This window comes from Primulina huaijiensis, chromosome 8 (assembly GCF_012295235.1).
Source record: "Primulina huaijiensis isolate GDHJ02 chromosome 8, ASM1229523v2, whole genome shotgun sequence".
NCBI lineage: Eukaryota > Viridiplantae > Streptophyta > Magnoliopsida > Lamiales > Gesneriaceae > Primulina > Primulina huaijiensis.
Window position 1 is genome coordinate 1,576,767 of NC_133313.1, and position 17,111 is coordinate 1,593,877.

General features: G+C 34.5%; 1 protein-coding gene across 1 annotated transcript; it reads left to right on the top strand.

Annotated features, from left to right (window-relative positions):
• The first annotated feature begins 4,209 nt into the window (after positions 1–4,209).
• Positions 4,210–4,587, top strand: LOC140982915 (uncharacterized). The gene has a single exon (XM_073449697.1). It carries the CDS (start codon positions 4,210–4,212, stop codon positions 4,585–4,587), a length of 378 nt encoding a protein of 125 aa, XP_073305798.1.
• The last annotated feature ends 12,524 nt before the right edge of the window (positions 4,588–17,111 follow it).

Here is a 17,111-nt window from a genome sequence, read left to right on the forward strand (position 1 = left end):
AAATAAAGTAGATAAAAGAATAAAAGTAAACTCCAAAGAGTCGGCCCATCACCCATATATAACCTTAACAATCCACATTTATTCTTATGTACGAGTCCTAGACTTTTCTCGTGGACTCCACATATGAGAATTATTAAAGATAATCCGATATAATTTTAAGTAATATCAAGACATTATTTGATGTACATGATAAGTGAAGATTGATTTTTAATCATTTATTTAACAGTGTTTGGTAAACATGATTAAGACTGAGATAAGCCCATTCCTTCAGCCCGCATTTTAGGCATTTTTATTCTCATATTGGTGGTTATACTATATAATCCACTGGAGTAAGAAGGATGATGCTTGATTAATTTAAATTTTCTTATAATACACTAAATTTTAATATAATTATAAATTGAAAAAATTTAATAACATATAAATATAATTTATAATTTTACTAATAATATAACTGAATTAATTATTATTAATCATATTTTAATTATTATTCTTAATATATTATTTTTAACAGTGATGATATAATTGTTACCAACCGTTATTTAATATTCATAAATTGGTATTACTATTTTAATTATCACAATAAATGCATATTTATATTTTTATTAAATTTTAATTATTTTCTATAATATAAATTAACTTTTCACTTTTTTTTTCCGGTAATTGAAACTAGTGAAAATTTAATAATTATTATAGTCTTTCAATTTTATTAAAACTTTTTAAAATAAATTAATTCTAGAAAATTTAATTACGTATTCAATCATTTTAAGAATATAATTAATATATGATGAGGGTATTTTAGTAATCAAAATATAATTAACAACAATACTCAAACAATTTACAATCATATTTCAATGCATCAATCCAATTTATTGTTTGATTAAAGCCTTGAGGGGACCAAATTTTTAAATTTCTTCATAAATTTAAAACTTGTTGAAAACAGGATACCGAGAAGGATTCAGTGGGGGTGGACATCATGCATCTATGATTTTGGTTTTGAATTCCTATATTGAAATTGAGTACTAGCTTGTTTGATTATTTTTTTTTTAATTTTAAAATTTTTTAATGTAGACTGTTTTCTTGTATAGATTCATGATGTACCTAGACTGCACTGAAATTTACTAGCTTCTTTGTTGAGCAAAAATTGCCTTTCTTGTAATATTTGCTTCCAATTTGATTGATATATCAGCTTTAATTTTCGAAATTAATACATGGCTTGTACTAGATTTTCGAATACCATGTATTTATTGGCTTGAAAATTTTGAATACCATGTATTATTCGATATTTTAAAATTTATTATTATTAAAAATAATATCATGATTTCGAAAATACAATATTATACATGTCTATAATTAAATAAATAATCACATCTTCAAAAATCATGGTTCACACACCATTTGTGGCGGAACCACATTAGCCCGAGTGGCATATATATATATATATATATATAAAAGTAATATTAGTTCGGGTGACTCATGCACTAATCCACTATAAAACTCAAAAGTTAAAATTACTAATCAAAATCAGACCAAACCAAAATTTTTGGTTTGATTTGGTGATAAAAAATATTTATGGTCTAGTTTGGTTTTAGATTCTGTAAAACCTATCAAATATGTCGTGATTCGAATTTTTATCTAAAATCGAACCAAGCTTGACCCTGAATATAAACATCATTTTCATAGGTAAAACAACAAGGAGAGCTAAGAAAACTCTAAATTGTAGCCTTGCAGGGACAGATATGCGGCTTGTAAACTTGATAATTTTTTATCTATATTATATTCTTTCGTATATTGCAACATAAGTCTGTTTAATCATTAAATAAAATTCATGATATATCTTGTAGGCCTAAATTAGAATCCACTAATCATTGTGATTAATGAATACCTTTTTGTTAAAAATTTTTATTTAAAAACTTTGGTCCTATATGTTATATTTAAGTACGGGGCCTAATCTAAATTATTATTTTAATCCATTTCTTAACTACTTTAAATCCAATCAAATCCAAAAACAAATATCAAATAATTAACGATAGTTAAACACGTTTTATGATTCCCAATACTCTAGAATATGCACAAAAGCGCTAAATATAAATCCCGCCTTTCCCACAAAATGTATTTTTTTTACTTGGTATATTATCTGTGTAAATTTTATATATAATTAGTCACTTTTACCTTTTTTATTTATTTGTGGGGATGGTGGCATGCAAAATAATACAAAACTGCCCACGGAAATAAGATGTTCAAACAAAAATTTATTAATTCACTACTAACTATTCTAAATTTAATTTAAGTTTTTTTTAATGAGGTTGATCCCGGGTTAGAGTGCGATTGTTTGACCTTCCGGTCAAATAGCTCTAAAATAGACACAAACAAAAAGATGAGAGAATTTTATGACGAATCTCTCTAACACTCAATTCAGATAAACTATAAGAAAATATGAAAAATATGTGGCTAATTGTATTGAATACAAGGCTAATACAACTTTAGCTTTGATAAACTTGGTATTTATAACTGTAAAAATGTCTTTAATTATAGCCGAAATCTATGTATGTATGTATGAATCATTGTTTTTTCTTTATCTAGAAGATAAACTGAAATTTATTAGGATATTTTAACTCATCATGTAAAATCCAAGATTCCGGTTTTATCATGATATTTATTTTGAATACTAGGATTTTCACAATCGTCAGGTATCTATCTCATTTTAAGATGTAATAATTGCAAGATTTTCTAAAGGTTGAGTGGATAATAATATAGTGTATATTTTTGAATTGATAAGAATAAAGATCTGAGATAATATTGAGATATCAGGATAAAGATCAAGCAAAGCATAATGCAATCTCTGAATTCGAATTCAATAATATATTTAATATAAATTTCGAAAATTTGGGATAAAAGATTTAGATTTCGGATAGATCACGATTCTAGATGAAGATTTGATTCAAGTTCAAACGCGCAGATAATACCGATCGAGATAGCAGCCAACCCCTATAAATAGGAGAGCCTAGTATCTCGAAATTCACACCTCAATTCACTCCAAATTTTCGAGTTGCTCTCCCTAGTTCCCTAGGAAATTTTCGAGATTTTTCTCTCGAAGTCCTGCCGAGTTTCGAAGAGCTGCTGCAGTCTAGAGCCGGGGAAGGAATTTCGAAAATTACAGTGCAAGGAACCCTCTCTTTTTCACGTCTTTCTCAAGAATTTAAGGTAAGTGGGCTTGTTTTAAAGATTAAAATTCGTTATGCATGTTTCTTCGTTTTATGAAAATACGGTTGAGTACACCTTCTTCTTCTACTTCATTCTTGTGTTGGTGGTCATGAGGTTTTGGACACTGTGAGGATTCGACCGTATATGGGAGGGAATCCCAACCATGATATGACCCTCATACGGTGGGGATATAACCGATTCGGCCTCGCCCCCTTAGAGGAGTAAAAATTAGGGACTGATATCAGTAAACCATAGAAAGTTGAGGAATCTCCGTGTCTGGTAAATGTTATGCATGTGATATGAATGTTATGCAAGTTATGTGTTTTCGAAATATTATGCATGTTATTATTTTGTGCTCGAACGGCCCCCGTTTACTAAGTATTCCCAAATACTCACCCCTTACTCTCCCCTCCCCAGATAAATCCGAAGAGCAGGTTGAGGAAGAGGAATCTGAACAATTCTGGGGCTGGTGATTTTTTTTTTATATTTCGAGAATTGTAGTATTTGAATTTCGAATTTTTGTAATTTTTAAATTGTAAAACGTTTCCGCATTTGTTTATTATTTCGGTTGTAAAGACATCGTTTTTTGAGATTTATGAAATAAACTGATTTCGATTTATACTGTGCTACAAGGCTGATTGTTTTTCGATTGTGTGATTGATGAATAACGCCGATGTCGATTAACCCCGGTCTCGGGGCGTGACACATCATAATTTACAAAAAATTTCAATAATCAATTTATTGCTTGGGGTCCAGCTATCATTCAAAAATTTCTAAGTCTGCTATCTATTTTTTTCAATTTTAATTTTTTTCCTGGTAAAAAAATAGTGAAAATAGTACTTTTGAACTAAGTATATATGGTTTAGATTTTTTTAAAGAAAAACAAAATTTCTTTTTCATCTTCTCCGAGAAGTACTGAGTAAAAGAGAAAATAAAGGAACTGGGCCGAATGTGGGAGTTAACCCCAGCAAACCAAAGGCGAACAATCCTAATGCCAGGGTGTTCGCCATGAATCAAGAAGAGGCAGACGATGCCAATGAAGTCGTATCAGGTACCATCTTAATTCAAAAAGTACCTACTTATGCATTGTTTGACTGTGGTGCTACACACTCTTTTGTGTCTAAGAGGTTTGCTAAGAAACTAGGACTTAAGCCCGAATTATTAGCTGAACCTTTTCGAATAGCCACACCTACAAGTAAGACCATCGAAACTCATGAAATTCACAGAGATTGTAAGATCATTATCGCTAGTCAGACTTTCAGTGCCGACTTGATACAAATAGTTATGGTCGACTTCGACATCATTCTAGGGATGGATTGGTTAGCCAGTAATAATGCCATAGTGGACTGTAAAGGGAAAAGAGTTAAGCTCCGAACCCCAAATTAGGAAGAGATCGTGTATCACGGTAAATCCAAGGAACGAAAATCACTCCTTTTCGCTTCTCAAGCATGGAGGGCCATGAAATCCAGAGAAGACATCTACCTAGCAATGATCAGCGAAGTGCAAGGAGAAGTCGAACTGAGAATAGAAGACATCCCAATAGTACGTGAGTTCCCGGATGTTTTTCCAGAAGAACTCCTAGGGACAGTCCCGGACCGCGAAGTTGAGTTCGAAATTAATCTGGTTCCTGGTGCAGCACCAATTTCTAAAGCACCTTACAGGATGGCGCCAGCTGAACTCAAGGAGCTAAAAGAGAAACTCCAAGAATTGCTGGACAAAAAGCAAATTCGACATAGTGTGTCCCAATGGAGAGCACCAGTACTCTTTGTAAAGAAGAAATATGGGAGTATGAGATTGTGCATCGACTATAGGGAACTGAACAAGATCACTATCAAGAACAAGTACCCTCTACCGAGGATAGACGACCTATTTGATCAGCTGAAGGGAGCCGCAGTCTTTTCTAAATTGGATCTGAGGACAGGATACCACCAACTGAAGGTCAGGGCTGAAGATATCCCCAAAACAGCTTTTCGAACAAGATATGAGCATTATGAGTTCACAATGATGCCTTTTGGGCTGACCAATGCGCCTGCAGCTTTCATGGACCTAATGAATAGAGTGTTCAAACCATGCCTGGATCAGTTCATAGTAGTATTTATTGACGACATCCTCGACTATTCTTCCAACGAGAAAGATCATGAAGAGCACATCCGCCTTGCACTGCAGACTTTAAGGGAAAAGGAGCTCTATGCTAAGTTTAAGAAATGTGAGTTCTGGCTAAAGAGTGTATCTTTTTTAGGACATGTGATCTCTGAAGCAGGAGTATCAGTGGACCCCAAGAAAGTCGAGGCAATTACAGAGTGGCCAAAGCCTAAGAACGCCAGCGACATCAGGAGCTTCCTTGGACTAGCAGGTTATTACAGAAAGTTCGTCGAAGGTTTTTCTTCAATCGCCATACCACTGACTAAACTCATTCAGAAGAATTCCAAGTTCATTTGGGACGAAGGTTGCGAGAAAAGTTTTCAGACATTGAAAGAAAAGCTTGCATCCACGCCAGTACTAATTGTGAGGCCCGGGGCCGAAGAGGGCGGGGGGTGATCGCCGGTGTCATCAGTTGCACGGACAATGAGCGGCTCCTGGCAGGCTTCTAGGTGGAGGGAACACGAATGAACCGATCGCACACGAGAATTAGAGGGATTCCGAGACTGTTCAATGTAATGGACTGTAAAGTTGAAGATGGCTTAAAAGATTTGATTTGTACTACTCATACCATGAAGGTGCATCTTTTTTTCGGTAGCTAATCACATAAGAACTCCAAAGTTAAGCGTGCTTGACTTGGTGAAATTTTGGGATGGGTGACCTCCTGGGAAGTTTCCCAGGGTGCGTGTGAGTGAGGACATAAGCACGCTGGAAAGACTCGTCTTGGTACAATGAGGACAGTCGTCGAATCTGGGGCGTTACAGTTGGTATCAGAGCCGACCTCTCTTAGTACGGTGTGGTTCGGGGACGAACCAAGTGGAAGATGGTGGGCATGTGAGGCCCGGGGCCGAAGAGGGCGGGGGGTGATCGCCGGTGTCATCAGTTGCACGGACAATGAGCGGCTCCTGGCAGGCTTCTAGGTGGAGGGAACATGAATGAACCGATCCCACACGGGAATGAGAGGGATTCCGAGACTGTTCAATGTAATGGACTGTAAAGTTGAAGATGGCTTAAAAGATTTGATTTGTACTACTCATACCATGAAGGTGCATCTTCTTTTCGGTAGCTCATCACATAAGAACTCCAAAGTTAAGCGTGCTTGACTTGAGGAAATTTTGGGATGGGTGACTTCCTGGGAAGTTTCCCAGGGTGCGTGTGAGTGAGGACATAAGCACGCTGGAAAGACTCGTCTTGGTACAGTGAGGACAGTCGTCGAATCTGGGGCGTTAGTTGCACGGACAATGAGCGGCTCCTGGCAGGCTTCTAGGTGGAGGGAACATGAATGAACCGATCCCACTCGGGAATGAGAGGGATTCCGAGACTGTTCAATTTAATGGACTGTACAGTTGAATAGGGCTTAAAAGATTTGATATGTACTACTCATACCACGAAGGTGCATCTTCTTTTCGGTAGCTCATCACATAAGAACTCCAAAGTTAAGCGTGCTTGACTTGGGGCAATTTTGAGATGGGTGACCTCCTGAGAAGTTTCCTAGGCTGCGTGTGAGTGAGGACATAAGCACGCTGGAAAGACTCGTCTTGGTACAGTGAGGACAATCGTCGAATCTGGGGCGTTACAGTTGGTATCAGAGCCGACCTCTCTTAGTACGGTGTGGTTCGGGGAAGAACCAAGCGGAAGCCGGTGGGCATGTGAGGCCCGGGGCCGAAGAGGGCGGGGGGTGATCGCCGGTGCCATCAGTTGCACGGACAATGAGCGGTTTCTGGCAGGCTTCTAGGTGGTGGGAACATGAATGAACCGATCCCACACGGGAATGAGAGGGATTCCGAGACTGTTCAATGTAATGGACTGTACAGTTGAAGAGGGCTTAAAAGATTTGATTTGTACTACTCATATCATGAAGGTGCATCTTCTTTTCGGTAGCTCATCAAATAAGAACTCCAAAGTTAAGCGTGCTTGACTTGGTGAAATTTTGAGATGGGTGACCTCCTGGGAAGTTTCCTAGGGTGCGTGTGAGTGAGGACATAAGCACGCTGGAAAGACTCGTCTTGGTACAGTGAGGACAGTCGTCGAATCTGGGGCGTTACACTAATATTACCCATCGAAGATAAGGAATTCACCATCTACAGTGACGCTTCTAAGGAAGGTCTGGGATGCGTACTCATGTAAGAGGAAAGAGTGATCGCCTATGAATCAAGGCAGTTGAAACCGCACGAGCGGAACTACCCTACGCATGATCTTGAGCTAGCAGCAGTTGTCTTTGCCTTAAAATTTTGGAGGCATTATCTCTATGGCGCCAAGTGTGAAATTTTCACAGATCACCAAAGCCTCAAGTACTCGTTCACCCAAAAAGAACTAAACATGATGCAAAGGCGGTGGATCGAACTATTGAAGGATTACGACTTGACTATAAGTTATCATCCAGGTAAAGCGAACAAAGTGGCCGATACTCTGAGTCAGAAAAATGAAGGCAAGATCACTTTAGCTTCACTCTCCGCTCGACCATGTCTGCAAGAGACCGTCAAGTTAAATCAGTACCGAGACCTCGAGCTAAAGAGACTTAAGAGACAAGTCGAACGCGGGAAGTCTCAAGACCTACAAATTGATGACAAAGGAGTTCTATGGAAGAAAGGACGACTGTGTGTACCAGTTAGCGATAACCTTCGCCAAGAAATACTGTCAGAAGCACACAAGTCTAAATTTTCAGTCCATCCAGGGAGTACAAAAATGTACCGAGACCTTAAGAGGAATTTTTGGTGGAACGGAATGAAAAGAGACGTGGCAGTATTTGTCTCTAAATGTCAGGTTTGTCAACAGGTCAAAGCAGAGCACCAACGACCCGGAGGATTATTGCAGCCTTTGGAGATACCTGAGTGGAAATGGAAACATATCTCGATGGACTTTGTGGTAGGGTTACCAAAGTCGAAGCAAGGTCAGGACAGAATATGGGTAAACGTAGATAGATTTACAAAATCTTCACACTTCCTACCCGTCCGTATGAGCTATAATCTGGACAAGTTGGCTTCGCTGTACATGGAAAATGTGGTACGACTTCATGGGGTACTAGTGAGCATCTTATCTGACAGAGACCCAAGGTTCGTCTCACGTTTTTGGAAGAGATTCCAAGAGGCCATGGGCACGAAAGTCACTCTTAGTCGGCCTATCATCCTCAAACCGATGGCCAAACTGAGAGAACAATTCAAACCCTGGAAGACATGCTGCGAGCCTGCGCCTAGAATTCAGTAGCAATTGGAGCAATCATCTACCACTGATCGAGTTTGCTTATAATAACAGCTATTACAGCAGTATTGGGATGGCTCCATATGAAGCTCTATATGGAAGAAAATGCGGTCACCCTTATATTGGGACGAAGTGGGAGAAAAAGCAATAGTAGGACCCGAGCTCGTACAGATAACAATAGACAAGGTTACCGTCATTCGAGAGAAACTCAAAGCAGCTCAAGACCGACAGAAAAGTTTGGCAGATCTGAAAAGAAGGTCAGTGGAATTCAACGTTGGCGAGAAGGCCTACGTAAAAGTCTCGCCTATGAAAAGAGTGGTCCGATTCAGTAAAGCTGGGAAGCTGAACCCCCGTTATATGGGACCCTTTGAAATTTTGGAAAAAGTGGGCACACTAGCATACAGACTGGCACTGCCACCAAACATGTCTAGAATTCACAACGTTTTCCACGTATCCCAACTACGGAAATACATCTCAGATCCAAGCCACGTGTTGGAAGTAGAACCGCTCAAGATCGAAAGTAACTTGGGAGAAGAGCTGAAGTATGAAGAAGTTCCCATCAGAATCGTGGATACCAAGGACCAAGTACTAAGGCGACGAATCATCCCCTATGTCAAGGTGTAATGACTAACCACACTGAAAGAGAAGCCACGTGGGAGTTAGAAGAAAGGATGAGAGACCAATACCCTTACCTCTACATAGACCAAGCCAACCCAAGTTTCGAGGACGAAACTTCCCATAAGGAGAGAGGGATGTAAAATCCAAGATTTCGGTTTTATCATGATATTTATTTTGAATACTAGGATTTTCACAATCGCCAGGTATCTATCTCATTTTAAGATGTAAGATTTGCAAGATTTTCTAAAGGTTGAGTGGATAATAATATTGTGTATATTTTTGAACTGATAAGAATAAAGGTATGAGATAATATTGAGATATCAGGATAAAGATCAAGCAAAGGATAATGCAATCCCTGGAATTCGAATTCAATAATATATTTAATATAAATTTCGAAAATTTGGGATAAAAGATTTAGATTTCGGATAGATCACGATTCTAGATGAATATTTGATTCAAGTTCAAACGCGCAGATAATACCGATCGAGATAGCAGCCAACCCCTATAAATAGGAGAGCCTAGTATCTCGAAATTCACACCTCAATTCACTCCAAATTTTCGAGTTGCTCTCCCTAGTTCCCTAGGAAATTTTCGAGATTTTTCTCTCGAAGTCCTGCCGAGTTTCGAAGAGCTGCTGCAGTCTAGAGCCGGGGAAGGAATTTCGAAAATTACAGTGCAAGGAACCCTCTCTTTTTCACGTCTTTCTCAAGAATTTAAGGTAAGTGGGCTTGTTTTAAAGATTAAAATTCTTTATGCATGTTTCTTCGATTTATGAAAATACGGTCGAGTACACCTTCTTCTTCTACTTCATTCTTGTGTTGGTTGTCATGAGGTTTTGGACACTGTGAGGATTCGACCGTATATGGGAGGGAATCCCAACCATGATATGACCCTCATACGGTGGGGATATAACCGATTCGGCCTCGCCCCCTTAGAGGAGTAAAAATTAGGGACTGATATCAGTAAACCATTGAAAGTTGAGGATTCTCAGTGTCTGGTAAATGTTATGCATGTGATATGAATGTTATGCAAGTTGTGTGTTTTCGAAATATTATGCATGTTGTTATTTTGTACTCGAACGGCCCCCGCTTGCTAAGTATTCCCAAATACTCACCCCTTACTCTCCCCTCCCCAGATAAATCCGAAGAGCAGGTTGAGGAAGAGGAATCTGAACAATTCTGGGGCTAGTGATTTTTTTTTAAATTTCGAGAATTGAAGTATTTGGATTTCGAATTTTCGTATTTTTTAAATTGTAAAACGTTTCCGCATTTGTTTATTATTTCGGTTGTAAAGACATCATTTTTTGAGATTTATGAAATAAACTGGTTTCGGTTTATAATGTGCCACGAGGCTGGTTGTTTTTCGATTGTGTGATTGATGAACAATGCCGATGTCGATTAACCCTGGTCTCGGGGCGTGACACATCATAATTTACAAAAAATTTCAATAATCAATTTATGGCTTGGGGTCCAGCTATCATTCAAAAAATTTCGAAGGCTGCTATCTATTTTTTTCAATTTTAATTTTTTTTTCTGGTAAAAAAAAGTGAAAATAGCACTTTTGAACTAAGTATATATGGTTTAGATTTTTTTTTAAGAAAAACAAAATTTCTTTTTCATCTTCTCCGAGAAGTACTGAGTAAAAGAAGAAACAAGGTTCCTTGTCTGCCTGCATAAGATGTGAATCTCAAAGACGAACAAATGAGTAACAACATCTACACATCCTTGTATAATTTCTTATATAAATTAACGACCTTTTAAAATATTTTATTTTAAAAAATAAAATGTAAGTAATAAATCTCTTACAAAGGGAACAACACGTGCTCAATTTTTAAAACATTGGGTTTTAAAATATTTTTAATTTCAAATACAACACACACAAGTTTTTATCCCGCTAAGTAGGTATCGGTTATATAGATCCTCCTACGTAATTATGGACTATGTGGATCCTCCAACATAATTATTGACTATCTCTTGGTACATTCTCATCTATATTTAGATAATACATCATGTTTAATAATTTGTATCCAAGTCTTTTTTTGTCTTTTTCTTCGCCTATTAATATGGGTATTATTCATTGTTCACATCTACTAACTAGAGCATCTATCGGTAATTTTTGTATGTGTACATACCATCTCATGTGTGTCTCCCTCAATTTTTATTCGATAGGTACATTTCCTACTTTTTCTCTAATATACTTGTTTATTAGTCTATCCATTATTGCATGTCCGCACATTTACCTAAGTATTCTCATGTCCGCGACTCTAATCTTTATTCATGTGTATATGAATTTTTTTGTTTAGTATGTAAATTTTATATACACACATATATAAAATAAATTGGCTTTGTAAATAAGTAGGTGTGCAACCCAGATGGCTGGACACTTACATATTTATCTATATATAGCAAACGGTACATGTTTCGATTTTTATAGCCACCTCAATTCAAGTACTTTTTTTTTGTCATGGACTTGGTAGATTAATTGGTCCATCTTCAATATTTTTTGATTGAGCCAATTTCAATCTCTATTATTGAGTTGAAATAACTTTTATTTTTTTATATATTGACGTTGAGTATGAACATCTCTTATAAAACTAAAACTTAGCTTTTTAAATTTATTTTATTTCACTTTTTTTGTATTGAAAAAGATCTAAAAAATTAGTAAAAATTCTTATGTAGTTTAAGTTAAATTTTAAAGATAAAAGTATAAAATGAAAAAAAATTTAGGGTTTTTGTTAAGTTAAAATTTGATTTCGCTGGTAGTAGTTGATCTCTATGGCCCTCAAAAATTTAAAACATTTTTCCTCCATGACATTTTTTTTCACTTAGTTAGACTCGATGTCCGTGTCCTTTAGTTCTCAAATTTTTTCGTTTTTATATTTCTCACACTCAAACATAAAGTTTAGGAAAATAACGCATAAACCAGAAGTTAAAAGAGCGAAACTGGCAACTCCCAAAAGAAATTTGTAGATCCGACACCACTGCACATTGTCGTCACTTAATATGCGGCCCCCCAAAAACCTAAAATCCTGGATTCACCCATGGTCCTATCCTCATAGGATATTTTCTGAGTGTCAATACATCCTTGTATATATCCTTGATGATTTCAATATATGTTACTCTTACATATTCCTTTCCTAAAACCATCCACAAAATTTCTTTGTGCACTAAGTCATATAGTTTTTCTAGGTCGATAAACACCATGTTTAAGTCTTACGAGGTGTATAGCCTCCATCTTCGACCTTCCATGCATAAATCCGAATTGATTTTTTGTCACATTATGTTCTCTTCTATCTTAATTTTTTTCAATCACCCTTTCCCAAAATTTTATGGTATGACTCATAAGCTCAATGTCACTATAATTCACAGAGTTTTGTATATATCCATGGTTTTTAAACAAGGGAGCTACTATACTTTTTCCACGGGTTGGGAATTTTCTTTGTTTTTCATATCTTGTTAAGTTGCTTTGCAAGTCATTCAATGCCTACCTATATAAGAATATCATTGGGTCTTATTGTCCTTTCGGTCTTCTTCATTTTCAAAGCTTCATCTACCTTTGAAATTTGAATTCTTCGATAAAACACATTTTCTTAAATTTACTATGAAGCTGATTATCCTGACCTAAAGGTGATGAAAATACCTCTTCCGTCACTCTTTTATTTCCGAGTAATTCACTAACACCCTACTTGACTCATCTTTAATACATCTTATTTGAATGAGATCCCTTGTTTTTCACTCTGTTGATTTAGCTATTATATAGATCTTGTTCTCCCTTATATTGTATCATGTTGTCGATAGAAGTCTTTGAAAGCTTTATCTTTAGTTTATTGCATCGCTTTCTTGGTTACTGTATTTTTTCTAAGTTTTACTCATTTCTAAAAGTGTAAAGTAATATATAGATGTCTCTTTTGATCTTGATCACTTTCTCTTCTACTTCTTTTTCCCACGATCAAGATTATTTATTTGGTGGAATTCCACCTCATCCAGATATTCATTAAACCTTTGTTTACTAGCGATGCATAAATAATGTGAAGTATATAAATGTTTTTTTTCCTACTACATTCGAGTTCTTAAGGAGATGTAGCTGTCCTCGTAGTAGAACCCTTGCATATTTGACATTACACCTGAGTCACTATGGAGATGTTGCAGTCCTTGCCGAGATATTGCACCTTCTGGGCAACATTCTAGCAATAGAAAAATAGTTAAAAGGGGGTTGCATGCATGAAAATTGCTAAAGTTTCCTCTTCCTTTACCTGGGCTTAGGACCGACCATGGGGGAATTTCTTAAATTGTGTGTGGCGATGAATGCAATTAGAGCACAAATACAAATAAATTCAAATCAGACCATAAAAAAAAATAAAAAAAATAAATAAAAAAATCAAATCAGACCTTTCATACAGTGAGTCAAGCAATAAACTTCGACATCTATATTTTTCAATCATTTGCGTTTTATCTTAAATTATATTCCTTTTTTTAGTAAAATGATTTTTAATATGTTATGAAGTACAGAAATAAGGAATTCGTTGGTACATTTCAAAAAAAAAAAAAAAAAAGAGTTCGTTGGTACTATTTTTTTTTTTATAACAATGAATTTTGTAAGTGTTTCTTTGTAAAATTTGAATTAATTGTTGATTACGGCTTTAGTAGTTTGTAAGCTGGACTAACATGTGGTTAATTAGGCTATTTAATGAGTTTTTTTTTCTTTACGAATTTTTTATTAACTTATGTATGGAAAATAAATAGTTAGATATTTGATCAATTCCAAAATCGGTTTCATCCACACACCCTAAAAAATATTAATAGGCTAATATATATATATATGACAATCATTTGAAGATAGAAATTAATCATGCTATAAAGGAAATTGGGACCTGTTTGGGCGAGAGAAAGCGACTGGCATTTTTTCAGTCATTTAGAACCATTCACATTTTTAGGAATAAATTATAAATTATTATTAATTATGACAACCGTAGAAGGCATCTTACTTTTGGAAAATAAATAATTAGAATTTTTAACAAACAAAATGATACTCAATTAGAAATTTAATAAAAGAAGGAAGAAAGCTAACACAATAATCCAAAAACAAAAAAAGAAATAAGTACCACGGGTCAAATGCTGTCGGCCACTTTGGGAAAAATATATCTAAGTGAAAGTAATAAATAATAAGTATGTTAAAATAAGTGTAATTAATATAAATTGATAAAAATTTAAAATATTTAATTTATTATAGTTATTTTTATATATGTGTGTTGATAATGAAAAATATTGTGTGCAAGAATTTTGAGTTATAATCAAAATCAAGATATAGATTAACTAAAATTATTGAAGATAACTAAACATCAAATGTTAATAATAATAAATAATTAAATTTTACTAATTAAAAATAATTATTATTTTCAATTTATAGGTCAATAAAATATTATAATTTTTTTGTTACGTAGTGTAATAAATTTCTAATTTTATGAGGCTTTGTGATTGAAACTCCAAAAATAAAATGAATTATGCTAATAATTTTGATTTTAAAATATTGTTAGCAATAAAAAAAATATGTTTTTTAAAAAATACAAATAAAAGAAAAAATATATGGATGAGAAAAAATGAAAATTTAGTGTTTGTATTGAGTATATAAGTTTGAGAGATTTTTCAATTAAATGCACATTCAAATCTTTAGGTTCAATCAAAGACATTTATGACATTTTATACTTTAGGCTTTAATTCTTATGCTTAATAGAATTCCATGGAGTCATTAAAAGTATATTGATATTTTGAATACCTATAAGCTTTTGTAGAATTTTTAAAAATCAATTTTGAATACCACATAACTTCTTAAAATTCTACAAAAATTTACATTAAATACCACTAAACTTTTACTCCATAAAAGTCATTAAAAGTCTAGAATCAGTACACTCCCAGAAGAGTATTTAATTTCAGTAATTTATTTCATTCTCAATATATACTTATTAATTGAGAATTTATTCAATTCAATTTGTTAATTCAATTTAATTACATATCTTGATAAATTAATTTGATTTTTTTAATTACATTGAGGTTTCATTATCACATGAGTTCGAGCTCAAGCCTCTTACCTAAAATAGGTGACATGAGTTGATTTCATTTAGAGAGAATGTTAATACATTACTCCTAGATCGTGACGATATATAATTTAAAAAATCACTTCGAATCAAATGATACAATCAATCGATAGTCGTATGCTCGTAAGAAAGATACAATGTAGGAATATTTAAGTTTATATATAAGAAATAGTGTTATAAAAAAAATAACTTTCTAATTATGAATGATTATTCTTTTTAAGATAGATTATTTTTATAATTTAGATAAATATGGATGTAAACAAACCAAGCCGCTCGTGAGCTTCTCAGAGCTCGGTTCGGTAAAAACCTCGTTCGAGATTGTTCTTGAAGCTTATCGAGTCGATCTCGAGCTTAATGGTATTTGACTCGTAAGCTCGCGAGCTCAAACTCGTTTACGTGGCCCGAGCTCGACTAATTTGTTGGGTTACTTTACTGGGCCGTTAATTTAGCAACAAGCATTTTTTATTTGTTGTCCACTTTGAAGTTATAGTGAAAGAGATGACATATGAATGCTATAAAATGAGAAATCCGCCCTTCAAATTTTCATATATTAGTTGGCATTTTGGTTAAGAATGCTCAAAGAGCTCAGAATCTAGCTCGAGCCAGGCTCGTTACTGGTATGTAGATCAAAACTTGCTTTATTTGGTACAAGAAGTGAGTTTTATATTTTAGAAATTTTTGGAGAGAATTAGGATATATTAACTCGATTTAGATTTAGGAATTTTGGCAGTCCATAATTCTGAATCGACCTGTGCTGAAGTGTAAAATGGGCTCTTGTAATTAATAAATCCTGAAGTATTGAGAAATATTTGGAGTTCAAGAAAATGGTATGTGTATTCTATTTTGAGTGCCTTGATATGTCGTGACAAATTTCATCGTTTTTATTTCTCTCCCATCGGTTTTGTTACATTTTTAAGATACACATGTTTCAACTGAAATATTTTATTGTTAACAAGTGCAGTGCACAACAACAAGTGAAGAAGAGAACGAGCACTTGAAGCATAGAATGAGAAAAGAAATAGAGTGTAGGAAAAAGAAATTTTCTACCAGTTTTGTTTCTTTTTTGAATCTCTTAGTGCGTTTGCAGATTTCAATACATTGTCATTTATTTATTTGTTCTGTTTTCCTTTCATTTTCATTGGTAAGAAAATCGAGTGAATTATCTAATTGTTGAAAAGATATTTTTTTTTTTTTTTCCAGATTTCGGACTATCATTTTTCCTTACATATGCCGCATTTGCAATGGGTTTTATGCTTGATTAAATTAAATTTATACACGTTATATTTTGTTTTGTTTTGTTTTGTTTTTTTGAATTTCTATTGGGCGTGTTAATAAAAAAATTTCTATAATTAATTACGGATAATTTGCATTTGTATTTGACACTCATCTTTTTAGCATGAGATAATTTTTCAGATACATAAAATACAGACAAGGTGAATGGAAATGACTCATTTATATATCTAATAATTAGATAACTCGCTTCTATCATTTACGTTGGGTATTGACAACTTTAATGCTTATTTTTATCAGACCGAGATGCCCTTTTCCTAATCCTGCCGGCTATGGATTAAAAAAATAAGGGGAGGCGTCCCTGATTGGTTTGAATTTCCATAATTTAATGTCCAATAATGTTTGGTTTGCACGTCTCGACATATATATAGCAAGGCGCAAACTTCCAGACTTGCTTTTTTTTTTAAATAAATAAAGGTTGGGTTCAAATAATTCAAACTTCCAGACTTGCTTTTTTTTTAAAAATAAATAAAGGTTGGGTTCAATGAATTTATGTGTGTATATATATATATATATATTTAAAAAATAGCAAGTATGCCTCGAAGCAATCTTCGAGACTTGCTTTTTTTTTTTG